This window comes from Excalfactoria chinensis, chromosome 4 (assembly GCF_039878825.1).
Source record: "Excalfactoria chinensis isolate bCotChi1 chromosome 4, bCotChi1.hap2, whole genome shotgun sequence".
NCBI lineage: Eukaryota > Metazoa > Chordata > Aves > Galliformes > Phasianidae > Excalfactoria > Excalfactoria chinensis.
Window position 1 is genome coordinate 17,013,664 of NC_092828.1, and position 27,474 is coordinate 17,041,137.

At 39.9% G+C, this 27,474-nt stretch overlaps 2 protein-coding genes across 2 annotated transcripts; both read left to right on the forward strand.

The window, feature by feature from the left end:
- Positions 1-207: 207 nt before the first annotated feature.
- On the forward strand, positions 208-8,773 carry ZCCHC4 (zinc finger CCHC-type containing 4). The gene is made up of 13 exons (XM_072335188.1): positions 208-325; positions 455-570; positions 1,434-1,516; positions 2,137-2,412; positions 2,820-2,900; positions 3,227-3,299; positions 4,780-4,930; positions 5,309-5,409; positions 6,078-6,199; positions 6,814-6,889; positions 7,412-7,463; positions 7,895-8,030; positions 8,493-8,773. The coding sequence occupies exons 1-13, from the start codon at positions 235-237 to the stop codon at positions 8,632-8,634; spliced, it is 1,500 nt and encodes a 499-aa protein (XP_072191289.1). The 5' UTR covers positions 208-234; the 3' UTR covers positions 8,635-8,773.
- ANAPC4 (anaphase promoting complex subunit 4) lies at positions 8,690-27,046 on the forward strand. The gene is given in 29 exon segments (XM_072335187.1): positions 8,690-8,867; positions 8,870-9,009; positions 10,275-10,380; positions 10,978-11,110; positions 12,464-12,538; positions 12,680-12,706; positions 13,049-13,093; positions 14,254-14,338; positions 14,726-14,836; positions 15,377-15,460; positions 15,714-15,800; positions 16,473-16,537; positions 16,634-16,676; positions 16,787-16,863; positions 17,285-17,385; positions 17,465-17,516; positions 17,807-17,862; positions 18,174-18,220; positions 19,139-19,195; positions 19,368-19,424; positions 20,012-20,105; positions 20,381-20,478; positions 21,002-21,063; positions 21,147-21,185; positions 21,280-21,381; positions 22,499-22,576; positions 23,195-23,365; positions 23,844-23,967; positions 24,368-27,046. Coding segments are annotated over 29 exon segments (2,505 nt in total). The 5' UTR covers positions 8,690-8,788; the 3' UTR covers positions 24,578-27,046.
- The last annotated feature ends 428 nt before the right edge of the window (positions 27,047-27,474 follow it).

Consider the following 27,474-nt stretch of genomic DNA (forward strand, 5'->3'; position numbering starts at 1 on the left):
GCAAAGAGAATCCTTATCGTCTTGTTTCATCTGTGTAACTCTCTGGTACTAAGTACACTCCCTGTACCTGTTACATGGTGTAATTTTCTGGTAGCTGAGTACTGGGAAGATGTAACCGGGATGGCACTGCATGGGAAGTTTAATGGGGTGCCGGTCTCGCCACAGCGCTGGTTCCGTTCCCGCCTCCCTCTGCTGGCGGTGCCCGGCGAGGGCTGCTGGGAAGGCGGTGTCAACATGGCGGCCGGCGCTGAAGGGGCGGCGGGCGCGGGGTCGGGTGGGCTGGTTCTGCTCGGCGTTGTGCCCGGCGCGCCGTGTTGCCCGCACGGTGAGCAACACTCGGGCGGGATGGAGGAGCGGGGTCGGCCGGGGGCTCTCAGAGCCGCGAGGTGGGCGGCCGCAGCTCCTGGGGAAGGCCGGGAGGCATAAAGCAGGTGTGTGGGCCTCCTGTCGTTAGGTCCTGCTCTCCTGTTCGTGAAGACCAGCCAAGGAAAAGAGGGGAGAAGATTCTATGCGTGTTCGGCTTGTAGGGACAGAAAGGATTGTAAATTCTTCCAGTGGGAAGATGAGAAGGTAAGAGAGGGCTGCTTCCATGATGAGGTGTGTGTTAAGGTTTGTTGTTTTTTTTAACTCTTCAACAGAAAACTGAGAAAATGTTGTTCTGGAAATCTGTGGTAATTGTTCTGTAAGTGCTTTTCTAACAGCGTTCAGGTAGCGGAGCGCTTTCTGTGAGGAGAAGGTGAAGTGGTATTTGTTAGCGTGTTAGACACGACTGAGCTGGGGTTGTGAGTTTTGCAGGCATGGTGCAGTGCTGAGCAAAGGATAGTTCTGACCCCGGGAGCTCCTCGTCTTCTGCAGTACAGGTAGAGAAAACTCTGTGGATGCAGCAGACACTGCAGTGCCCAGATAGGGCAGTGAGGGTCAGATCCATCCGTTCTGTGCCAGTGTCTTGATACTGTCAGCTGTGAAACAAGTGTGTTCTGTGGGAGTGAAGGCACAGACTCAGCAAAGGGCTGGTGTGTGTTTAAATAATGGTACACAAAAAAGTCTTCAGCAATGTTTCTGTCAGTCGTGTTGGGTAGTTTTTCAGAGGGAATTCTGTCAACTGTAGGAACACGTTAACAGACACTACGTTCATTTCTTTGTTCATCATAAGCATGTTTTGAGACTTTTCCCTCCGTGTTATACGTGGTCAAGAAACTTTATTCTTGAATTTACTTGTTGCTGCGTGGTTTGAATTCAGATAGAGATTTATGTGCAGGTGCCACTAAACCAGTCATGTTTGTTACTCTCAGCCAGGAACCCCACGAATGGGGCAGTTTTCCTAAGCAGAGGAGCTGAAGACCTTTGATGCACTCATTGTGTTTAATCCCGAGCTTTGTTTTACAGCACAGCAATTCCTGCTTTTTAACTTCTTACACGTGTACATTTTACAGGTATCACAGACTAGGCTTGCAACGCGTGAAGAATATAATAGAAGTCGTCAGCCACCTTGTACGCACAGACAGAATGTGGAAAGGTATTGTTGCTAAGTGCATTTTCTTTGGTAAAAGTCAGTCTTGTGAAAGTCCAGAGGCTCTGTATAAAGGCACAGTATTACAGGATTCTTTGGAAAAGGAAAACATGCCAGAGGTATATGGAAAAATAAGATTGTCTGTAAAGTGTAAATAGCATTAAATATCGGATTAGAATGTGATGCTTTCAACTCAGGGACTGTGCCTTTTTATTTTCATAGCTACAGTTTTCCTTATGTTAGTGCTCTTAATGTGTTAACAACAGGTCTGTAGCTGTGCAAGTTCAAAAAGTTACTCCTGACTTGCAAAGATTGTATAGGAACAATAATTTGTGAGTTACGTATGTTTATAGCTGATGCGTTCTTCACTCTGTAATCTGGTTATTTTACAGGGACTCCTCAATGTCTTTGAGCAGTGCATTACTTACTTGCTTTTAGGGGAGATTTTAAGAAGTCCTATGAACATTTTTTTTTCCATAAATATTACTTTGTTGCCATGTAGTCACTGGAGTTTTGCAAAAGCAGCTTAAACTACTTGCCTCTGTAAATGTCTTGAAAACATGAAACCCATTTTGTATCTCCTTTCATTTCGTTTATAGAGACTTTTTCAAAATTGTCTTTTATAGATACAAGAATTTTGTTCTCTTGCCTTTATCGAAGAGGAGGTTTTGTCAGGAATGCCAGCAATTGCTATTGCCAGATGAATGGGAAAAACACTCGAGTCATCAGTTCCTGTGTGACATCTCCGCTGCCCAGTTAAGAAGTCCCAGTCAACTTCTGTACCCACTGGAAAATAAAAAAACAAACGCACAGTATTTATTTGCAGACAGAAGTTGCCAGTTTCTGCTGGACCTTATTATTTCACTAGGATTCAGACGAGTGCTATCTGTTGGAACACCTAGGTATGTATAATAAGAGGTTCACTATGCTTTAATTGGTTGGCAGTATCCAGGCACCTAATGGGAATGAGCTTTGAGCTCACAAGACACACAAGAAGACTGTAGCTGCACATCAGTTAAATTCCCTCTCACCCACCTATCTGGTTTTTAAATGTCATGCTAATGCTTCTTACCAAAGTGACATTAGATTATGTTTCAGGCTTTTTTTTGTGGTGATCCTCTAATCTCTGCTGACTTACCATCTTTTAAGGCCACCATATTTTTCTAACTTGAAATATTGGCCAAATTGCTCCGTTTTCTTTATCTGTTTAGTTTTAGGTTTAGTAAAGTACCAGATATTCTTGTCTTGCAAGGTATTTCCTGGAGATGGTGGTTATATCTTACCTTTCTTCGTTCTGATTCTGCTTCAGGCTTCATGAAATGATCCAGTCAAAAGCATCGCAAGAAGACAACTTCAGGGTTAGAAGCCTTCTGCTAGACATTGACTTCAGGTAGGTTCTGATAAATGTTATGTGTCTAAAGGGGATGTGCAACGATTTGTTTTCTTACTACTTTGAAAGATAGATTGGTGGTTATCCTCCATTTCTTGTCTCTACATTTTCACTTCTGCACCCTAACGGTAGTGACAGCTGTACTTAATAGGTTTCATTATTATGTTTTCAGTAATTGGAACTCAAAAATGTTATCTTTGTAAAGGCCTTGTTTTCAATGCTTTCTCAAAATGATACTTAGGATGCTTTCACTTCAATGTTAATGCCCTTAGGGCAAGCAAGAAGTTACTCGTATTTTTCTATTACTGTTAAAACTTATTTTACAGGTATTCACAGTTTTACACAGAGGATGAATTCTGCCACTACAACATGTTTAATCATTATTTTTTTGGTGGAGAGGTAAGGACAAGTATTTCTTGAATGCTTTGTGTGAATGTATGTGAATTGTGTATTGTGAGTCTTGAATGTGTTGCGAAGCAATACATGTTGTTGATGCAGGATTTAGTAAGAAAGTACTGGCTAGTCTAGATGACTAATTAGAAGTCAACTGTCATGAGATAAAAATGGTCAGCAGTACTGGAAATTAATAAAACAACAACAATGCATCTTCAGTAATTCTTTCCCACTTGATTCAAAGATGAAGTGTCTTGTTAGAAACATGCTATCTAATGTTACTTAGCTTAATGTTTCTTTTATTAAAATGGCAGTTTGGTGTGAGTTGTAGCTTTATGTGAGTATAGGCTAGCCCTGTTCCTGTGTTGCTACCACAGTTTAATTCCCAGCATTCATAAACCACACCAATGTGATGCCACAGTATTTGTTCACCGATACTTGAGAGGGAAGGTTTTCCTGCTTTATTCCAGGCAAGTAAGGTCAAAAGGTCTAAAACATTCTTTTTTAATAGAGGATCATAGTTTAATCTAAATCTAAGCACTCTTCTCAAAGCACTTATCCCAGTATCCTCACTCACTGTTTGATCTTCCTCTGCCATAATTAGTAAGCTGTGACTGAGCTGCATAAACATTCTTACTGCAGTACCTTTCGTACTACACAGGCAAGGTTTTTTTTTCTTTTTTTCTCATCCTAAAGCATATTTTTAGTGAACTCTTGAAAATAAAAAGAATCTTGCAGCATGAAATGGAAAGCTGGTCTAAAAGCCTTACCTTTGAATTCCTTTAATGTGCTAGTCTACTCAAGTTTTGTATTTTCCAATTAAAATTGAAACTGTTTACCTGCATTACTGCATCACTGCAGCGTTTTTGTCAAGCTGTGAAAAGCTGATGCCTGTGCTGATGTACATCATTTCAGGGCCTGAATTGCACTTCGGAATGTAGATTAATATTTGGAATACAGCAGAATCCAGGCAATAGAAGAGGGCGCTGCATGATGGCAGTGAATACATAGCTTTTTCCATTTCCTAGTCCTAGCTGGAATGTTAGAGTCTGAACACTGTTGTTTTTTAATAACCAGTATGGACTGAGTCACTTTCCAGTGGGCTGAAATTTCTCCTACTAATAATGCTTTACAGAATAAAATAAAAGGTTACTAATTACATGGATTCTGAGCCTGAAGTCTGCTTGCTTGCGTGGCAACCTATTTTTTCCAACTCAAATTTACTTCCCTTAAGAAAATGAGTATTTTAGAAAGCATTAACTGCATCTGTCCATGGTAATGTCACATATAACTGGACAGGGCACTGCTCTCAGTGCTTCAGATCCAGACTTTTTTTGAAATGCTCCGTTCACCTGCACAAGAAGTAATCTACATTGTGGAAGTTCAAACTTGTGAAGTAATATTTATATTGCTAAAGAAAATATTCGCAGATCTTCAATCTTTATGTTACGCTTCTTAAATCTGTATTCCTCCCTGTTTCTTACAGGCTGCACGTGAAACCTGCAGGAAATTCTTACATGAAGAGAAAGATGAACGAGTAATTATGGTGACTGATCCCCCATTTGGAGGTTTAGTGGAAGCACTGGCTTCTAGTTTTAAACAACTGATGGCGATGTGGAAGGACACAGAAAAAGGAGGCATGTATTACAAATAAATAGGTGAATTAAGCTTCTAATTAAGAAGTGTGGTATATTTAAGTCTCTTTCAAATGCTTATTTTTACAAATCCACTTCACAATTAAAGTGGACTTTGAGGGTAGAGAAGAATAACTGGTCAAAGCACAGCACTACTTCTTAGCAACCCAGGCATGTGACAAGACTTGTTTGGGGTCAGTGGAACTTACAGCCCTGTGAATATAAATATGCCAAAAGCTTCCTGCCCCTAAAGGAACTAGTTATTATGCTTAGTGTAGTGTACATATGCATGCTTATGGATTCAGAACACTTGGTGTAAATTTTTAATGCTTCCCATGCATTGTTTTTCTTTGATGTACATCCAAGCCTTTTTATCACTAGGTAATAAGGACCAAGAGATGCCCATGTTCTGGATATTTCCGTACTTCTTTGAGTCCCGTATTCTTGAACTTTTCCCAAGCTTCAGTATGGTGGATTATCAGGTATGACCAAGCACATTGATTTTGCTGAGTTTTGGTTGTGTGCAGTGTGAGCAGGTGTATAAATGAAAGCGGATATAATGGCAGCACTTATCTGTGGATGGGCCTTCTTGCACTTCTCACTGTCTTGGAGGTACTGCAAATTCTGTGATGCTCGTTTGGTGAAGTCATACCTTTGATAACATTATCACACACTCCTGTACTGCATTACATACCTTTACATCTTCTGTCACCAGTCCATTATCTCATTTCTTTTGAAATGTTTTCAGGGTGATAGATTTTGCACTGATTAAGTTAAATATGTGCATAGCTGAAGATGCACATCAGCTCTTGTTCTGTCAGACAAGACAAGCAGTACAGTTTTGTTCTGTTAATAACGGGTTGCATTTTTGTTAAACAACCCCTTTTTAGTGTTAAACTGAAATATTATCCCAGGTATCCCATGCAAAAGAGTTAAAAGGAAGAAGTAGAACAGGATGGTTGAAGCGTATTATGGTTTCAAAAACTTGAAAGGAATTGAGACAGAGTACTTGGTGTAGAACTTGTCATCTGATTTGAGGTTAGCATCTGCTAGATTTAAATGACAGTTTCATAAGAGACGTATAAAGAGAACATGCAAATAGTTCTGGTTTTGCTTAATGCTTCTTTATAAAAACTGTTTTGTTTTTTAGGTAGATTATGATAATCATGCGCTATATAAACATGGTAAAACAGGTCGCAGACAGTCCCCTGTCCGTATCTTCACAAATCTGTCCCCGAGGGCGATTGTACTTCCTGCAGAAGAAGGCTACAGGTAAGTTGAGTTAGAAGTCAAGGGAGTGACTGAAAAGAATGCCCTTGTTCTTAGGGCGTGAAGGCTTTAAAGGATTTTGGGGTGTGCTGCTTAGTATTGTTGTGCCTGACTTTTGGATACCAGGTTCTAAAGCACATTTCACTGTTGTAGTCTAAGGTCACAGGTGCTATAAGCAGTGTGAAGGGCAGTTGGGCATTTATAAGGAGTTGACATTTCTGTTGAGGAATGAAGGGGTTCCTCAGCTAAGCTATATGAACTACGTATGTTATGGGAGATGGAGATTTGCACCTATCCCAAATAATCAGCTTGGTTGAGACACTAGTTAATAATGCGAGCACTAAGAAGCATCAGGGACAAATGCATTTTACTAATTAAGCTCATTTAGCAGAGTTTGGTTTGGTGTTTGTTTTTTTTACTCTTGCTACTTTAAATTCATGCAACTGGATTTCTTCTATTTGTGTATCATGTCTTAATGATTATGAGGCTATGGGCCAAAGTGGAGGCTTATGAATCAAAACCATATTTAATCTACCCAAGTGGTGTATTGTTGGACTTGTATAAATTTCATTCATTTTGTTTCTGGAGCAAAGCACTCAGGATTCCATTTTTGCCAGGTTTTGCGCTATCTGTCAGCGGTACGTTAGTTCTGGCAACCACCACTGTGAAATATGCAATTCGTGTACATCAAAAGTAAGTGTTTTGCCTCCTTGATGGGTCACAACATTAGCAGCAATCTTCTTTTGAGTGACAGTAGTCTTAATAGATTCTATGATGTTTGCTCTGATTAAAATAACCTATTTTGATACAGATTTCTTTGGGAAACCCCAGACAATTTAATTTGGTTGTCTTCTTCACTGGACATCATAACTTAATGGGAATTAATTTCTATTTCCTGATTCCTTTGTGTTGGAGTGAGGACTGGAAGAGTGACCTACTTGCCACTCAGACCATCCTTTATGCATCAGTGGTCTGTTTACACGTTTGTTTCTCCTTATGTGTTGGAAGCTGTAGAACAGGCTGACTTCCAAATGTAGCCATTTTACTGTGATAGATGCAGATTCTCAGCACTACTTACTGTCTTTAAGCTGTGGTCCTTTCTCTGCGAGACCCGTTTCTGTAAGTAGTGGGTGTCCTACATCAGTAGATCGGCTTTAGGAGCTACTCAGTGTCTTTTAACAACAAACAGTGCGTTTTTTCATCCTTTCATTGTAGGATGGCAGGCGCTGGAAACATTGCGTTCTTTGCAAGAAATGCGTGAAACCCTGTAAGTACAGAAAACTATAAACACACACAACTGTGGAAATGTTTCTGAGAGCATTATTAAGTTACGTTTCATACACAAATGCAGTTGTATTTTCAGCTGTGTTTAAATAGCTGGAGCAGTCCATTTTGGTGTCAGTATAGAAATTGCATCTTTGTAAATCCATTTTAACATATGGGCTGTTCTTCCTGTTAAGATCCCATGCAGGATAATAGTTCTAATGGCAAAATAGTTCCATTATATTCAAATAGTTACACAGTATCTGCAATGAATATTTATCAGATAAGATAAAGGGTCAGAAACTGCTTACACACATCTCTGAAAATGTAAAAGAAAATCAGATAGCTGGTAAAACAGCCTGTATTTAGAATTCAACTTCAGGAAGATCATTCTGAACCTTATAAAGATCATAAACCACGTCACTTATTTTGCAGCTTGGTTTCACTGTAACAAATGCAACTGCTGTGCTCTGGAAAACCACCCCTGTGAGCAGACTGATGTGGGCTGCTTTGTTTGTGGCAAGGCAGGTCACAAACGCAGCACCTGTCCCAGCCTCTCCACATCTCACCAGTAAGTGTGATACTGTGCTGCCGTCATGAAAGAGGTTTCAGATGAGAACTGACCTTAGCTCATGGAAATGCTTTAGGAAGAGATAATTTTGGGCTTTGTGTGCTGTCATCTTAAACTGCTGTCCACTTGCTGTGTTGCTGCATGCTGTTTTTATTGCTTCTTTGCTTTGTCTCCTTTTGTATGTAGAACACACTCAGCACAAAAGCCCACATGCGCTGTTTTGCACTTGGGGGCATTTTTACAGTTTCTTATATCCATGTGAAGGTGAATGCTGTGTGAGTAATAGCTGAAAAATAAAAAATGGCACAGAATGGGCGATTTTAGGAACAGCTGATGGCATTATGTCCTAAGCTGGCAGGCCCTGGGACAGTACTTGTAAATGCACAACTGGTATGCAATACCAGCAGTAGAAGTGCAGTCACCATTTAATTACAATCCTTATGTGCTTCCCTTTCTTCACAGAGCTGGCAAAGGCAGAAAGCAAAGGCAGGAAACTCTAAGAAATCTAAAGAAGGCCAGGTTGGGTGTCTGTAGAAGATGGGCCATGAAGCATGCCATGTTCTCCAGGAGGAGAATAAAGAAGAAAAAAGACGGGACTAATTGATACAACATTATTCAAGAGATGTATATTATTTTATGGCCAGCCTTTCTACAGACGTTGATATCAACGTTCAAAATAAAACCTGATCCAAACTGAAGTGGCGGCCCTTTCCGTTAGCCATCCTTACTGGAACGAACCCGCCTTCCCGTGTGTTCCCATGACAGCACGATTCCGCCTGCCGCGCCTCGTTGCGCTCCGCCCCGGAGCAGGAAGCGGCACGTCCGGAAGCCGACGGCGGAAGAGGCGGCCGGTGAGCGGGAGGCTGCAGCCATGCCCGCCTTCCGGCAGGTCGGGGAGAAGCAGCTGCCGCAGGAGGTGGTCGTCATGGCGTGGTCCCCCAAGAGAGACCTCATCGCTCTGGCCAACAGGGCGGGAGAGGTGAGCGCGGCGCGGGGAGGCGGGCAGCCCTCCCTCCGCCCGTCGCCTGGGCCGCGGTGAGGGCTCGGCGCGGCGCTGCCCGCGGGGCTGGCGGGGAGAGCTGACGGCGGGAGCGGCGCGGGCTGCGGCATAGCGCTGTTCCAGTCGGCGTGCGGAGCGGCAGCGTTTTGCCGAGCTTCCTGGTGCTTGTCACTCGGTGTCCATGCTGTTGGTGACATCGTGAAATGATTTAGGTTGCAAGGCAACTTACAGTCCGTACAGTTCTACAGGGTCCCCCCCACCAGCTCAGGCTGCCCAGGGCCCATCCAGCCTGGCCTTGAACACCTCCAAGTGTTGGGCTCCCACAGCTTCTATGGGCAGCCTGAACCAGGGCCTCAGCACCTCTGAAGGAAACATTTCCGCCTAAAATCTAACTGAAATCTCCTGTTTTACTTTGAAGACATTGCCCCCTGTCTTAGCACTATGCTCTTTGAGTCCCTCCCCATCTTGTTGGCCAGTACTGGTCGGCTGCAGTGAGTCTCCCCAGAGCCTTCTCCAGGCTGAACATGCAGAGTTCCTTCAAGCCTTCCTTCAAAGTAGAGGAGGTGCTCCAGCCTTCTGCTCATCTTGGTGGCCCTGCTCTGCGCCTTTCTCCTGCTGGGGCTCTGAGAGCAGAGGGATAACGGGATAACCCCTTCCTCTCTGCTGCCACCCCTCTGTTAAAGCAGCCTGGGGTACAGTTGGCATTCTGGGCTGCAAGTGCACACTGGCTCACGTCCGGCTTTTTATCTGCTATCACCCAAACCCTCAGCAGGGCTACTCTCAAGTCCTTCCAGTCTATACACATATCTTGGGATTGCCATGACCCAAGTGTAACACCCTGCACTTGGCCTTGTTGAGTTCATTAATGATAACTCTCATTGTCTATATCAGTGGCATTCTAAGATTGTATATATTTTATCCTTCTCAGAACTGCTGCATGTGATCGTGCATGCTGAAAGACTTGTGCTTTCAGACTGTCTTTGCTGCAGAAGTGTGGGTAACCCCTGATGGTTACAGGCTTCTAGGTTTACACAGGGCACAGTTTATTCTGTATTGCTCTACAGTAAACAATGTGGTGATCTCTTAAACCATGTAGGAGTGGAACGTTTTCTAGAAGGAGTTATTAAATAATAGGAGGAGTTAGTAAAGAAGAAATTGCAGCTTGAATTGATTTTCAATGATTTTAATGGTTTTATTTAAAACAGTGTTCTTATTTCTCTGTCTTAAATGTGTCTGCTTTGTAGGTTTTACTTCATCGGCTTGCAAACTTTCAACGAGTTTGGAGTTTGCCTCCAAATGAAAACACAGGAAAAGAAGTGACTGCTCTTGCTTGGAGGCCGGATGGCAAAAGTAATGTCAAGTATATGCTATGACATGCTGCAATAAAAATCCCACTGGAAATCAGTGAAGGTTGTGGTGATGATACCTTTTGTCTGAGAAGGAAACTTGGAGTAGACTGTATTTGAAGAAGAGGATGGGTTAATTATGTTTATTGAAAATAATTGGGAAAGTTGCACTGTTGAAAGCAATTGCAAGAAGTAATTGCAAGGTGAACTTGCATCCTAAATACTGCTTCTCAAGGTGTAGCAATGATTCCTGTTCCTAACTAAGCAGAATAGTTTCATATGAAATACAGAATTTACTTGAAGAATAGAGAGAAGTTTTCTGAGCAGGACTGTGTTAGAATTGCACACGTTTGATTCAGCATGTCAATAAACAATTGTGGGATCGGGCTTTTGACTTAAATATATCACTTAAAAATATGGTGGGACCACCATCCCTCATTCTAATATGCAAGTTTCAAGTGAGCATTTGGAAGTAGTGTAAATGGGCAAAGGGCAAATACAGGGCAGTGATTGACTATGAAAGTGCGTTGGTTTCTAGTTCAGTATAAAGTACAAAGTTGTGCATGTTGGTTATTTATATTGTTTACTCATCTTTTTCTAGTTTTGGCTTTTGGCCTTACTGATACCAAGCGGATTATTCTGTGCGATGTAGAAAAACCTGAAAGCTTGCACTCCTTCTCAGTGAACTTGTCTGTTACTTACATGCATTGGATGGAAGTAACCGCAGAGAGCAGGTGGGTCTGAAAAACAGCAAGTAAATTATGGGCTATGTAGCACTAACTTATTAATTATGTATGTTTTGCATGTAATAAGAGGTCAAAACAATGTTTTATAATTATGTTGTCTTACTGCTTAATCCTAACCAAAGGGAAAATTTTAGCAGACACTTCTCATATGCTTTTTTTCAGTGCTGAAATCTTAGTCTTGTGGTTCTTTAGGTTATGAACAGTCTTACAGCATTTAAATGTTAACTTGTGCATCCTATCTCCTGGTCCAGCTAACTTCGATACCAAGTAATTATTGTAATGTTATTGTGATCATCTATTTTGTTAGAAGTATTATAGTTAATTCTTTCTTCACTCGTGCTTTCAAGACCTTCAGTTTGGCATTTATATCTTTTCTGAGCCTTAATTTGATATGGCATCTGAATGTGCTGACACTTCTGCCATGGGAGTGCTTGCATCAGGAACTCAGGTTGCTTGCAGAGATTGTGAGCTCTGTGGCAGAATTCCCAGTCGCACTTGTGAGGCTGGGGGATATCATGGTCCCTCCTCCTGTGGTCTTACGAAAACCTCTGATAGGCAGTCCAAGATAATAACTAACGTTTATTTTAAAATGAGAGGCGGGGTAATTCTGGCAGGTATCTCCCACTGTGTTCCCTGAAAAAGGAAATCTTAAAAGAAAACCACTGTATTATAAGTTATTTAAGAAGGAATTTTTTTTCTCAGATAGTGGTAAGGCACTGGAGTAGCCTGCCCGGGGAGGTGGTGGAGTCGCCATCTCTGGCAGTGTTCAAGAAGCGTCTGGATGAGGAGCTAGGAGATATGGTTTAGGCGTTTTCTGTAGGTATGGGAAAGGGAGGATGGTTGGACTAGATGATCTTGTAGGTCCTTTCCAACCTTGTGATTCTGTGATTTATTCTAGCATTCTTCTGATGGGGACTGACATGTAGGGAATCTAATCCTCCAGGCACGTGTAAAGTGTGCTATTAAGGACGGTAGTTGGCTCTTCTTCATACTCTAATACGTGTCTTTGTAGGGAAGCTTTGCTGAGGTGCGGGTAGGTTAGTTGCAGGGTTGTACAGTCTTTAAAGAGAGCCCCCATCGGTGGCTGCATCACAGCCAATGGGTGATTCTGTAGCAAGGTATTGGGCCAGAAAATACAGACTTTACTTGGCGGAAATAACAATAAAGATTATCAGGTTTCTTTTAGTAGTTTAGTTTCTAGATATGTTTAAGATTACTGTCTGATATTTCTATATATATATATGGCATGTTGAGTATACTCTGGTAACTTCAATGTTAGTAATTCTTTTTTCTTCTGTTTTTACCATTTGAGCAGCTAAGGCAATGTCATTTCTTTTTCAGCATTCTCACTTCCTTTTACAATGCTGAGGATGAGGCCAATCTCGTTTTGCCCAAATTACCAGCACTACCAAAAAAGTAAGCATTAAACTAGCAAGCCTGGGAAGACGTAAGTTGTGCTTGTTGTTCTGGTTATTTGTCTTCACTGCTCTACTGGTGCTTTGAATTAGACGTCTGCTTATTGTAATTCAGCTTGGTTGTTGTTGTTTTCTTTTTCAGTTATAGTACCACTGCAAAAATTTTCAGGTAAGAAACTGACATCTTTTTTCGTTTGTTTTTTTTTAGGGGTTTGGGTGTTCTGGCTTTTTGTAGGGCTTTCATTTAATGATAGAATGTTCTGGGTAGAAAAGGGCCACAATGTTCATCTAGTTTCAACCCCCTTGCTATGTGCAGGGTCACCAGTCACCAGACCAGGCTGCCAGGAGCCACATCCAGCCTGGCCTTGAATGCTTCCAGGGATGGGGCATCCACAACCTTCTTGGGTTGGGCAACCTGCTCCATTGTGCCACCACCCTCTGAGTATCTTTGTTTGCTTTCTGTAATTGAGACAAAGTAGCTAAAAAGCATCCGTATGTTTCATATTTTCAGTGAAGAAAAGTCAGATGAGATTATGAAGCTTCTGGGTGATGTAAGGTAAATTCTGTTTGCACATTGTTCTTTTATTTCTTTATTTTTAGCTTTAAAATAACAAAGAAGCTTACTTTTAAGTTACTCAATCATTTTTTAAGGGTTCTGGAGGAAGTGTGGAATGTTTGTTTCTTTCATATATAAAGTTCAAGGAATAAGCTAAGAAAAAAAATTGAAGTCTCCAGTTAACATCTTTTCTCCTTGGTATAAAGGGATTGTCAGGCACCTTACAATCAGCTGCTGTCAGTGCTATATCTTCTTCCTTGGAAGATTTCTTGAGGCACACTTAAAGGCTATCTTGTATGGATTACTTAAGCTGGTCTTGGAGACCCCATGATTGCTTTAAAATAAACATCTCATACTAGGAAATGTGAGGAACACCTGGAGGATACATAGTTTAGGAGACTGAGACTGGCTTTGTAGAGTGCTTGTGACACGGCAGGCAGTCTCCCTGTGCAAAGTGTGATGTTTCAAACGTAGACAAAAGGTGAGAGATCATAGGAAAGCATTATTCTGAGTCATTGTGTAGCAAATTGATTTTAGTAAGTGGTCAGAAGAACACACTTCTGTTTGTCCATAATCCTATTTTTTGAATTGGGTCTCTTGTTTCTTTTGCTGTTGTTGTCTGTGGCTGTTCTGTGCTGCTGTATCTGTTTTATCTTTTCATTTCTGCTGAGGTTTTACTGAGGAGGCCCACTGAGTGGCTGTGACGCTCCTGGAAGTGCTAGATCATCATAGTATCATAGTATTGTGCGAGTTGGAAGGGACCTTAGAGATCATCGAGTCCAACTCCCGGGTTTCGAGCCCTCTGTGTAGCGAAGTGGCACTTCTACCCCCTGCGCCACAGGGGGGATTCGAACCCGGGCCCTCTGGTGCTGCAAGCAGCACTTTATACCACTGCGCCACCGGGGGCACACAATGCAGGTAGATGAAGGTAGATGCAGTTCTCATCAACCAAATCCAAGCTAGTAATATTTTTATATTTGGTTTTTAAAGTCCTTGGGCTGTAGACAACAGCACAGTATTTGTTTTAGTAAAAGGAATGGATATTAAATATTAAGAATTACATTTGCGTGCAATAAAAACTGACTTGTGATAGCTTAGGAAAAAGAAGTTGTTGATTTATTTTCATATATCCACCAGCACCTGTTCTCCTGTTTTTGTAGGCTTAATGCTCTTGTCCTTGGTGGCAGCTCAGGGTTTATTGAAATTTATGCTTATGGAATGTTCAAGATTGCTACAGTAACTGAGGTATGTTTGTTTTCTCTATTTTTTTTCTCCAGCATATACAAAACAACAGCTGAATTGAATGAAATATTGCTTGTAATGTTTACATGTAACTGAAACCGGATAGTTGAAATGTTACAGGAAGGAATAATTACTTCTTTGGATAGGGCTGTGTGGTTATTGCTGGAAAGACATTCCAACTCCAACCGGTGACTTTAACATCTTGTTTGAGAAGAAACTAAGCTCAATGCTAATCCATGTCAAAAGGGGTAAATTTGTTCTTGAACAAAATTCCGCTTGGTTTTTAAACGTCACTGAACACAGCCTGCTTTGTATGTGAATGTGTTACAGCAGTAAATACATATGGGAAAAAATCAGCATTTCATTAACATTTAAACTGGAATCCTTCAGGTGGCAGGTTCTTGTCGTGGACTCTGTTTATCTAGTGATCTGAAATCACTATCGGTTATTGCAGAAATACAAGACTCTCCTGACAGCGAAGCAGAGATAACTTATTTTCAGGCAAGTCAAGTAATTTTAAAATGTTCTTTCTTGTACTTACTCTCACCGAGCTTTATCACTTTTCCATTATTTGCAGGAAAAACCTACAATTATCATTTTCAGCCTTTTTGAAATACACCCTTAGTTTTTAGATTTATTGCGTTGGCTTGCAGTCTCACAGCTGAGACTGGCTGTAATGCAACGAGGCATTCTGATAAAATATTACTTTAAATATAACATTCATTTATTCAGTTACAGTTACTCCGTTTTTCTTCATTCTGCACACAGAGGTGTAGCAGCCATTCTGTTCATTGTCCATTCTATCCAGAACAGCCAGCCTTCAAACTATTGCTGTTAGAACTCCAAGATCAGAACCGTTCTCAAGAGCTTTTATAGATAGAAAATAAAAATACTAATTGCCCTGTTTTCTTCTTAAAATCAACTTAACGAAAATGAGAAATACCGGGTTTCTCCGTGGGTCCTCTTCATCTGGGCTTTTATTTCTGTAACCTGAAACTCTTTAAAAAACAAATGACCCGTTAACTGTTCTGTTTGTTATAGCTGGACACCAGTCTGTTATCGAGTTATTTACCTGAGGTAACTCGAATGGCCCGGAAGTTTACTCACATTTCAACTCTGTTACAGGTACAGTTTTGTTATAACGTCTTTATATCTCAAGTCTTAGAGGCTTCAATATTCTTACAGGAATTAATATTTTTCTAGTAGGGAACTTCTGTTGGTTTTAAGTAAATGTGGAGCTCTAGCTTGAAAAGTTGATTATAAATGTCATACAATGTCTATAGTATATATCTTCCCTTTGTGTAATAACATTCAGCTATTTAATATGTACTGAAAGGGAACAAAGGGAGTGAGGCTAATTTTGGTGTCTGTATTGCAGTATATAAAGTTGTCATTGACGTGCATGTGTGAAGCGTGGGAAGAAATACTGATGCAGATGGACTCACGGCTAACAAAATTTGTGCAGGTATTGCAGTATTAACTGCTCTTTTGGAAAACTTTCTGTAGTAGGTCTGCTGTTCGTGTTAACTACACGGTGTATTATCTTAATGCTGTTTATTTAAGGCCTCCAGATAGCAGTCTCTAAGTTCAGAGGTGATGGTGCAGATATCTGAGTACAGTCAGGTGTGATTGCATTGTGATTCTCCTTTGTTTTGTTATTCTAAGTTATTTTAAAATGATATTTTTCAGCCTGCACAGCTATTGAACAGCTGCTTTCTGTTTAAGGTTGTGTTCTTTGTACTTCAGTCACTGATAAAATGTCTACTGTAAATGTTGAGCAGCCACCCACCACCGTTTGCAGCCTGACTCAATGGAGCATATATATCAGATCATATATTTGCATCTATTTTGTGTGCTTGGCTGGCAGTTAATTAAATCAAGTAATTAATGTATTTATTTTTAACATAGATTCTTGATGATGGAAACTGCTTAGAATTTTTACTGAGTATTACAACTGAAAATAATTGGAAATATTGAACTTGAATCATTGAATTGAATTCCCAAAGATCAGTAGTCTGATTTCAGCGTTCTGTAAGGGTGGGTTTTATAATGTACTTGGTTTGAGGTATCTGTGATGCTATTTAGTAGGCTGAATGTAATCTCTTTACCAATCTATTTCAATCATTTTGGCTGACAGGAAAAGAATACAACCACTTCTGTTCAGGATGAGTTTATGCAGCTGTTGTTATGGGGCAAAGCAAGGTAGTTACTGTTGTTTTATTAGAGTATGCATTTGCATTTGATGCCAAAATACACAATGAAAGCATATTTGATTTTCTCTTCCCCGTCCCTTTTCAGCCTGGAACTGCAGGCATTATTAATGAACCAACTGACAGTAAAGGTATGTTAATATTATTTAACATCTTAGAACTATGCATTTCAGTATCTTTTAATCACTGCTCATTTATGTTAATAAAACAATATTGTATGCTTATATTTCTTTTTTAACAGGGTTTAAAAAAGCTTGGTCAGTCCATAGAGTCCTCCTATTCCAGCATACAAAAGTTGGTTATAAGTCATTTGCAGAGGTAAGTCACAAAATGTCCAATAAATTTTAGATTAAGTGGCATATTATGTACTTTGCTAAAAGACAGGGCGCAGTATCAGTGGTTCTTTATAGAGAGATTTTTTGTATGATACCATGTCAATACACAATGTACTAATTTACTCATGGGTGATGGAGAGCTTGTATTTTGAGCAATCTCCATGGTAATAAGCTATATATCTCTGCTTGGTATTTTTATAGGAAATTTTCCCCAATATCGTGTGGTGGTTAAAATTATAAAGACAGTGTTTGCTTTTCTGCAAAGTGATAATACATTCTTAACTCTTATATTCCAGGTGACTTTATAAAGTTCTCCACTTTGCCCATTAAAAGATAAAAATGTGGTGCACAGTGGAGTTATCAAACTGTGACTACAAGATTGTTTCTTTGCTTTGCTTTCCTAGTGGCTCAGAAGCACTGTTATACTACTTGAGTGAGTTGAAAGGAATGGCTTTGTGGAAACAAAAATATGAGTCTCTGGGATTAGACGCATCTGGAATTGAAGGTACTGTAGTGTGTGTCCTACTTAACCACACTCATTTCACTTTTGTAAGCATATTATCAATGACTTGCTCTCTTCACAGAGGCTACTACTGCTGTTGGTTCTTTCATCCTGAAAGCAAATGAGCTGCTTCAGTAAGTATAAAGCCTGAAGAATTTTTAAAAACGTGGCTATTGAGAAAGCATGTGGCTTGGGGGCAGAGAAGGATGGCCGGGTATGGCTCTTCTGTTGGTGGTCAGCTCTTGTCTTGCTGCATCTCACAGACTTGCATGCTGACATGAGTCTTATAGGGACGGATGCATTTGGCATCTTTAAGAGGCTGATAATACTTACATATCTGTCTAACAGATACAGAACTTAAACCTGCAACTGCTTGTGATGTTTAGGTCTGGTAATTTGTTGTTGTTGTTTGCTTCTTCTGCAGAGTTATTGACAGTAGTATGAAAAACTTCAAAGCATTTTTTCGGTGGCTGTATGTTGGTAAGTTTGATAATGCAGTCAGTATTTGGGATCTGTTTTGTAAGTGCTATAATGCCAACAATTAATTAAGCCAATCTTAGCTATATCCATCTGTTTATTACTATCATAGATATATTTTTGCAATTTAATAGGGCAAGTAAAGCTTAATTTCAGTCACAGTTTGTAACTGTTATTTCCAGACTCTTTAGCTTTTGACAAATTAATCCTTCCTATATTATCAGCAGTGTCATATTATATAGCAATGGAAAATTAAGAACATTAAGAAAAAAAAAAACGTTAGTGCATTAAGAATATCTTTTTTTCCTCCTCAGCCATGTTGAGGATGTCAGAAGATCATGTGCTTCCAGAGCTGAACAAGGTAGTAATAACACTTTGTCATTAATGGTGGTATATTTTGTATTGTGCTTGACTTAAGGGGCAAGATTAAAAATGTATTTTTTGTTCCAAAACTTAAAGGATGTGCCTGTGACATTTCTTTGAGAGAGCTGATGCCTGCACGTTCATACTAACACAGTGATGTACTGTCTCGCATATACAACTGTTCCTGTTTTCTTTTAATAGTACTCTTTTTAGTGCAGCATATATGTCTGAAGTCCTCCATGAAATGTGTGTACAGTGACTCTTCATATGCCCTAAATGATGAAGTTAACAGGAATCAGATCTTAATATCTTTACCTGAAAGAAGTAGATAACACCTGCATCAGATCTGCAGTCACCACCACAGTGGGTGTATCAGCTGATGTGCTTTAGGGCAGATGGAGATGTCAAAAGGGAAACAGGCTGCAGGAATGAACCAATAGGGACCTCCTGACTTTCAACAAGAAAAAATACAAACTTACTCCCAGGGAAGAATCTGCAGCAGCAGCACAGCCCTAGTTAGCTGGGAGGAGGTCAGCCTGCAAATGTTGGTGGAGGCAAGTTGAGCATGAGCCAGCAGTGGGCTCAACAAAGGGCAGCTTAGAATAACCAGGGTTGTTCTGACAGGATTATGGCCAAGAGAAGTGATAACCTTCCTTATTTAGGACTAATCAGATCATATTTAGAATACTTTCTCCAGTCTGAGGCCCTTCTGTACAATACAAATACGAATAAACTAGACAGATTTCAGCGGAGGGTCTAAACTGGGCAGGGGCTTCAGCACTTGTCCTGTGAGCAGCAATGCACTGGCCTTGTTCAGCCTGCAGAGCGTGCATTCTGTGCTTGCTTAGTGTAATTCTCAGACTTTATTTCCCCTTGCTCCATTTTTTTTTTTCTTTTTTTCTTGTTTTTGTTTTAGATGACTCAAAAAGATATCACGTTTGTTGCGGATTTTCTTACTGAACACTTCAATGAGGTATGTAATTCTGGTTTACTGAGTACAGCAGTGGTACTTCATTACTTTATATCTGCTGCTAGTAATTGAATAGGAACAATTTTAAGTAAAATAATTCCATCACCTTTTTGTGCCTTACTTCTTAGTCACTTTGGGTTTAAATTTTGGTTTTGTTTGCATTATTTTTTTACAGGCACCAGAACTTTACAATCGCAAAGGAAAATACTTCAATGTGGAGAGGGTTGGCCAGGTAAGGAACTAGAAAATACATTGAAGGAGGGAATAGCAGAGAAAATCATCAAGTGGAAAAGCTTTTAAAGTTGTGCTCACTTTTCTTCTCTGTCCCTTCTGCTATGTGTTGTGCATTCCAGTGACAGTAAAAGGAGGTTATTGTCATTATTTTCTTTGTTGTTAGAAGAAGAATTAAAACATTTTATAGTTTTTCCTTACATGTGCAGTATTTTAGGAAAAGGGTGAAATCTCTTTGCAGCCAGCAATAGTAGTGCAAAATTCGAATCTGCTCGCTGTCTTTATATCGTTAGTCACTGGATTTCTAAGTGTTTGTGTTCAAGGATTGTTCAGTTCCATATGGAAGTGGTGCAATACGATCTTAAACAATAGTTGATTTCTTATTTATTCCTAGAAGGAGTGGAATATTGTATTATAAATGTAGATATGTTATATTTAGAAGGAGTGTTAAATTTGTGAGAGACAATGTGGGGCTTGGGCATCTCCCCAAATCCATTCGAATCCTTGCAGTTCTGTGATAATGCATTGTTGGAAGTGAGCTCTAATATTGTTTGTTCTAAAGTTTATGAATGCCTGTTTCTTTTCTAGTACTTGAAAGATGAAGATGAAGACCTTGTATCACCACCTAATACAGAAGGAAACCAGTGGTTTCACTTTCTTAAAAATAGTACTCACCTTAAAGGTAATGTGTGCTCAAGTAAAACAGTGAATCAAAGGTATATGGAGAACTTAAGAGTAATCCTTTTTTTTTTCATGCTTTGGAGTTAGTTTCTTGATGCTCATCTGGGTAGAATAAAATAAATGGCCTTTAATTTCTTCTCTGAACAACGTGCTCTAGGCCTGTGAATGTCTTACTGGCCCTCCTGGACCTACTCCAGTCTGTCACTTTAGTAGCAGTGTGGTATATTTTTGTAGAGCTATAAGCATTTTTTTATAATGAGCTTTATCTGTTTGCAGAAAGTCCACTTTTGTTTCCCTACTATCCTAAGAAATCGCTGCATTTTGTCAAAAGGCAAATGGAAGAAGTCATTGACCAGTGTTTACAAAAGCCAGCTGTAAGTTCAGTTTGTGTAAATTATAACTTTCTTTTCGGGGTAGCAGTCAATTGAAGATAGTAGTCATGCTTAGCATGAAGTTTTAATTTTTACCTTTGAGTGCCTACAGTGTAGGTGGCAACGTGCATTCCAGTTTAACCACTACTGAGTGTCTTAAACTCAATGGAGTGTTTTGTGTTTTCTATGCATTCTGGTTACCATGTGCATTGATGAGAACTATTTTAACATTAAATAACTTGAAATACAAATTACAGATTAGATAGCTGATGAGTTGACAATACATTAGTCTGAATCTTCTGAGGAAATATGAAATAGGTGCATTAAGTGACAGTGTTTGTATTAGGGATGGTTATTTCAGTATAAATATTCGTGGACTTTTCTTTCAAATACACTTGGATTTTATTCCTTTTATGTATTTATTGACTTAGTATTCTTAAGAAGGGATGTATCATTTAGTTTTCTTAAGAAGGGATATATCATGAATAACCTGCTTTTTCTCTGCACTTTTCATTATATTTGTTAGGATGTGATTGGAAAGTCAGTGCGTCAGGCTTTCTGTGCGTCTCTCTACAGAACTTCTCAAAGGTATATTTTCACATTATTTCTGAAGCTCGGTTGCACGAGTTTATAGTAGTATTCTGTACTCTTGTTTTGTTTTTCCTTTCCAGTGAAGATTCCTCACCTCAATTATTTAAACTACCGTTTCTGTAAGTAAGCTGTTATTTCTTGTTGTGTGTCATTTACCTGTTCTTAAAATACGATCTAACTTTTCATGTCCTGTTTCCTCACCTAATATCACAGGTGGAATGACAAAACATCCAACCTACATTATGTTCTCTTTACCATATTAGAAGGTTCTATTTCTAAAATACACATTTTGAGGAGACATACAGATACTTCCAGGTAAGAAAAAGAGGGGAGGGAGGGAGGAGTGGAATGGTTTGTGAGATTTATCATATGTATAGAGACAACTGCAACTTGAACTTTTCTGCAAAACAAGAGGTTGAGCAGTATGAGCACAGTCCTTCCAGGGCACTAGAGAGTTCATCAGAGTGGAAGGCGCTGGGAGGTGCAGTGGGAAACTACTGGTGGAATTCATATTGAACTCCGAAAGTCTGATCAAAACATCCTGGATGTTTGTAGGCTCAGGAGAAAAAAATCAGATTCCCTTAGTTTAGCTTCTGACTGTATTACTCTTTGTGAACTAAGAAAACTTGTAGAGAATCAGGCTTACGGTGTTGATTTGTCTTGCTGAAAATCCTAGTCTTTAAATAACTCCTTATAGCCCGTGTTTTAAATAACCATGGGGTGGGTGGACAGCCAGGTTCAACAAACACATCTCTTTGGGATATCACTTTTGCACCTTCAGGAGTTTCTGTACTCAAGCTGCAGTTTGTTACAGTCCAGTGGTGCTGATACAGTCTTTTATGGTGCATTCTGTCAGTCGTATTGCTGACATGACCTGCGTATGGAAAACAGAAATTCTTCTCCATAAAATAGTGATTTTTATAATGTATGTCATTTAATTTAAGGAGATGATGAGCTATGACAGGATGAGAATTTTTAGAACGTTTTTACTGCTGAAGGGAACACATGATGGAAATATATCTGTGTTTCCAGTTGAGAGCTTATGATGACAAAATTATAGCCTTATGGTGTAGTTTCTGTTGTATTTCCTTCCTCACTCGTGTCTTAGGCAGTGTTAACTCATTTTCTGCAGATGTGAATAACAAGCAACTTAATAGACTCGAAACTGGGCAATTCGGCTGAGATTTCAACAAATAACTGTATCCCACAGCCCAGAATGTCTTTCCCATTTGGCTCCTTCAGTCACATTTTGCTTGAGAGGCAAGAGAAATCAAAAGCTTTCTATCCACCTGTTACATCATCTGGGGATGTAGTCATGTACTGCGTAAAGCAGATGGGCTTACAGCATTTTGTACTGCAGCTGCTCTTTGAGATTTTAGATTTTCTACAGATGAAAAGAAATGTCACCAAGATAATGATCTCTGTCCTTTAGGTCTATTGGTAATGGAATTGTTGCAGTAGAGTTTGGAAGCTTCTTGAACAACAGTATAAATGAGAGCTCAGACTCCAGGTCAGTATGTTTAGCTGATCCATGAAGAAATTCTTCCCAATGTCCAGTTTAATCTCCCTGGTGCAGCTTGAGACTGTTGAGTTATTTTGCACTTAAGGTCAAGTAAACTTTGTTTTCTAGTCAAAAAGCTGAACCTTGGTACATGTGCTGGAAACAGAGTTGGCTGGAAACAACTTTTTCTTATATCTGTAATCTTGAAATAAGACAGAATGATATTTTATATTCCTGAATGAAGGCATCTCAGAAGTCACGGCAAAGTAAGTTCATGCTTCTGATATAGAAAGGCCTGATGTGGTACTGATGGCCCTCACCATCACCAACTGTTTCCAAATTTTCCTTGGTATTGGTGTTAACTGTTCTATGCATTTCAACTGAAGTGGGAAGAAAAAAGATTTCTATTAAGTTTTGTCCTTCAGTGTCCTTTATGTTACAGCTTTTAGCAGTCAGTCAGTGTCTTAGTTGCACAACCGACCTTTTCATTGCTTACAGTAAAGCTCGCTGCTAACTAATGAATACTTCTGAACTTGAATGCTGTGCAGCGTAAAACTATTTTTGTTCTGTGATTACTTTTATTCCTTGTTGCTTCCTAAGATATAGGCACTGTTTTATTTCCTATAGGTGCTACAGTTGTTTAGATGCACATTTTTATGACGATGAAACTATAACTGTAGTTCTGAAGGAGAGTGTGGAACAAGAGGGGAAGGAGAGAATCTTGGCCCAGCTGCCTTTATCTTCAGTATACACAGATGAGGATCAAGAAGTGGAATTCATCTGGGATTCTACTAAAAGGTGGGACAGACAATATTAAAAACAAGTTCAAACCGGTCTTGGCCACTGTAATAGGGCTCTTGTAAGTGGTAGTGAAGAGATACGTTAATCAAAGGTCACAGAGGCCAAGCTTCTGTCTAAGTGTAGACATTGACTCCAGAACTTTGTTCTTGCAGAGGAGGGATTTGAAGGAGTCTAAACATCATCTTCCTGCCATAGCTGTTACCTGGGACAAGATGGGGCTCACTCAGCTCCATTCCTTCCTGTTGTAATCTCTTGTAGCACTTGGAATATGCTGTGTCTGCGCAGTTTTATCCTCTCTTCTAAAGTACCTGGAGTATATAGAGTTATGATTATTTTAAATGCTTGTCTACTTGTTGCATGTGGTACACAATAAAACCTAGACAAAAAAACAAAACAAATCAACTGGGACTGACTGGGAGTTATGTTTTTCTTTTAGTAGTGGCATTTTCTTAGTTCTGTGCATCTCTTCTTGCAGGTTGGATGAGCAAAGTGATGAGATAGCAACACGTACTGTCTTCTTGGACACTCAGTGGAGAGTGCTGGAGAATATGAAAGCTCAGTATGTTGCTGTAAATGGTATTAGAAAAGTTTCCTGTGTGGTAAGTACTGTGCACATATCTGTGAAGAAGCCTTGTGGGGGGGGAAGGAAATATTCTATAGCTAGAGAGAATGATAGTCTGTATACCTCATAAAGTTAACAGAAACAGAATCCTTGATTATCTCTTCTTACAAATTAATTATTGTCTCAGAATCTATTATCAGTTTGTCAGAATACAGTCATACCTGTCTCATTACATAACCTGGAAAAATTTAAATAGCAATTAGTAGATATACTTGCTTTACTTTAGAGTCTGCAGAGCAATAAAGCAGTTGCTAATATCCTTGGTGCCTTCATTTTGAAGATAAAGGCTATTTTCAGAGCTATTGGGCAATACATAAATTGGTATCTGTGTTCTTTTTTAATTACTTATTAATCAAGACTTCTTAATGTTTGCATAGCTAAGTTCAAATCTCCGTCATGTGAGAGTGTTTGAGATGGATGTAGAGGATGATGGAGAAGTTGAAGAAGAGGAGGAAGAAGAAACGACTCAGATTGCAGCTGTGGAACCTGAAGAGCTGAATCGCTCTGTGGATAACCAAGAAAATGTGTGTGATGCATCAGCTGAAGAACTGCCTGATGAATCTGAAGAAAATGAATCAAATCTTTGACACAGATTTTCCTTGGTAAAGGGAAAAGACTGAAATCTAACTTCTGGTTACTGAGATGATGTTTCCCATACCTGCTCTGCATTGTTAACGTGTTGCGTGTTCTGTATTACCTCCTAACAAAGACCAGCTATGTTCTAGAATATACAGGCTTGACTTTTATTTTTTTTGGCCCAGCGATTTGGTAGGAACTGTTTCTATTTGCAGTTTTTTATAGGTGGAGGAGAAAAAATATTAACTGAAGTTTTAATGGTTAACCTAATCAGTCCTGATACTGTTCTGAAGGTAAAACGAGCACGTCTGTGAAAACAACAAAGCCCTAATTTTTGCAGACCAAAATCTTACCTTGTTAGACTTTGTGTTCTACTGAGGGGTACAGAAACTTCTTGTATAGTTACACTTTAAATGTGCGTCTGGAGAACAACAGGCTTGCAGATCAGCATAAAACTAGGTGGACACCAAAAGTTAGCAACTGTAACTTAAATGCTTTTTAAAAGCTATTCTGATAAAAATCTGTGTCCTCAGTAACACAGTATTTGTTCCATCTGTGCAGTTCTTTGGTTCAGAGCACAACGTGTGTGTTTTGTCAGATACCTCAGCCTGCCTGGTTTGTGTAAAACTGCTCCTGTATTTTTCCTCCCGCTGTTTTTTTTTGTAATGAGAAGCTAAAAGATAATCATAGAATCATAGAATTAACCAGGTTGGAAAAGACCTCGAAGATCATCAAGTCCAACCGCAGCCTAACCAGTTCCCTATCTCTAAAAACCCTCTGCTAAATCATATCCCTGAGCACCACATCCAATCGGCTCTTAAACACATTCAGGGATGGCGATTCAACCACCTCCCTGGGGAGCCCGTTCCAGTACCTAACCACCCTTTCTGTAAAGAAGTTCTTCCTAATATCCAACCTAAACTTGCCCTGGCACAACTTGAGGCCATTTCCCCTCGTCCTGTCACTTGTCACTAGTGAGAAGAGACCTGCCCTACTCTCACTGTAAGAACCTTTCAGGTACTTGAAGAGCGTGATGTCTCCCCTCAGCCTCCTCTTCCTCAGACTAAACAGCCCCAGCTTCCTTAGCCTCTCCTCATAGGGCTGATTCTCCAAGCCCTTCACGAGCCTCGTTGTCCTTCTCTGGACCTGCTCCAGTACCTCCATGTCTTTCCTGTGCTGAATATTTTTTTTATATATATTTTTAACTTGATGTGGCATTGTGTGTCCTGTTCAGGCTTCAGCAGGATTATGTTCCTTGCTAATTTCTGTACTGTTGTAGGAGTGGTGCAATGCTAGCACTAAAAGCTAGAGACTGAGTGTAGAAATCAAACATCTTCTGTTGTTGTCTAGTAGTTGGCTTGAGCCCAAACTGTACCATCTCTTTTAATGAGCTGTGCTGCTAAATGCACGATCTTCCTTTTGCAACAGTGTATTTTCTATCTCTAAAAAGATCCAGGTTTCACACATATGCTCTGTTCTATATATCAAAAATAAATCAGTCTTCTCTAACTGCTTCTTAGCACTGCAAAAAATCGAGCATTAGATTCATCCTCTTGTTTTGAAATATGCCATTTTTAAGTTACTTTTTTTTATTTTTTTTTGAGTGTACATTTTGAGCTTTTTAGGTTGTTTGAGAGAGACTTGTTGTTTGTAACTGTCCTAGAAAGCTGCTGGCTGTTCTGTGCTCTCAGCTAACAAATGGTTGAAGGCACGAGGAAGGTGTGGGACAGGAGTGGCAGGATTGCCTATTCAGGTGTGCTGTGCATTTTCCATGTAGATCAGTTATTCTTGATGAGAAATTGCTGCCACTACCGGACCAATTCAAGTCGAGCTTGGCCTTAAGGTTCTCCTGGAGACTTTTGCCTTTGGATTTGCTTTAAGAATTGTCACGCTGGAGTGCCTGCAAACAATTATTTTGCAGTGCTTTCTGCTAAGTTACTTTGGTCTACCAGCATATGAAAATGTGACCTGCCCTGCCCATGGTTGTTTCTAAATCTGTGTTAATAATAGCTGTGTCCTATTTCACAGGGGCACGCTCTTTAGAAATCTCCCTGGGCTTATTCTGTGGGCCGTTCTAGTCCAGTCTTGGATATACTTGAATGAATGATAACTTTGTTTCTGGTTTGGAAAAGTACATTCGCACTTTCTGCTTTTCCCAGCAATGGGATACACATGTGCCAGTTTAAGACAGTGCTTCTGAATGTCTTGCCCTTTCCTTCTGTCAGACTTTGCCTTAATTTTGCTCTCTTATTTCTGTCATAGTAAATGCATCAGTAATGTGCATACGCATCTTTCTTTTCAAAGGGAAACATTTGATTCAGTTTTTGAGGATATGGGTGGTGTCTGGAGCTGGTGGGACTCACTTGTCACTCTTCTTTATCCTTTTTTTTAATGCTAACTGAATGTTCTTTCAGCCTTTTTCTGCTGCAAATGAGTTCTCATTCTTTCTTGATAGTATTGTAGTAAATACATATTCTCAGCAATGCGCCCATAGTCTTCTCTTTGTAATACTAATCTTTAGATCCATTAAGATTCAGCTACTGGTGCTGCTTTTCTTATTTCTGCTTCTTTTGCAAGTGTGGTATTTCTAACTCTTTTGAAGATTTATTGCAGTTTTCCTTCTATTTTTATGCCATTTGGCTTATGTAGTTCCCTTTCTGGGCCTTGGGCTGGGCCTTTTCTGCCTGACCTCCATGATGTGCAGCTTTCCGCATTGCCAAGTTTCTGCTGTGCTCTCAGCATTTAGTGCTTCACTATCTGGGCATGCCATGATCTGTTAGTGGCACTGTTGCCTCCCACTTCTATGGATTTGATTGCTCCGTCACATCTGGCTTCATACAAGCACCATTTGAGCTGTTCACACAGACAGGAAGTACATAGAGAAATAATTACATAGACTTGATTTACT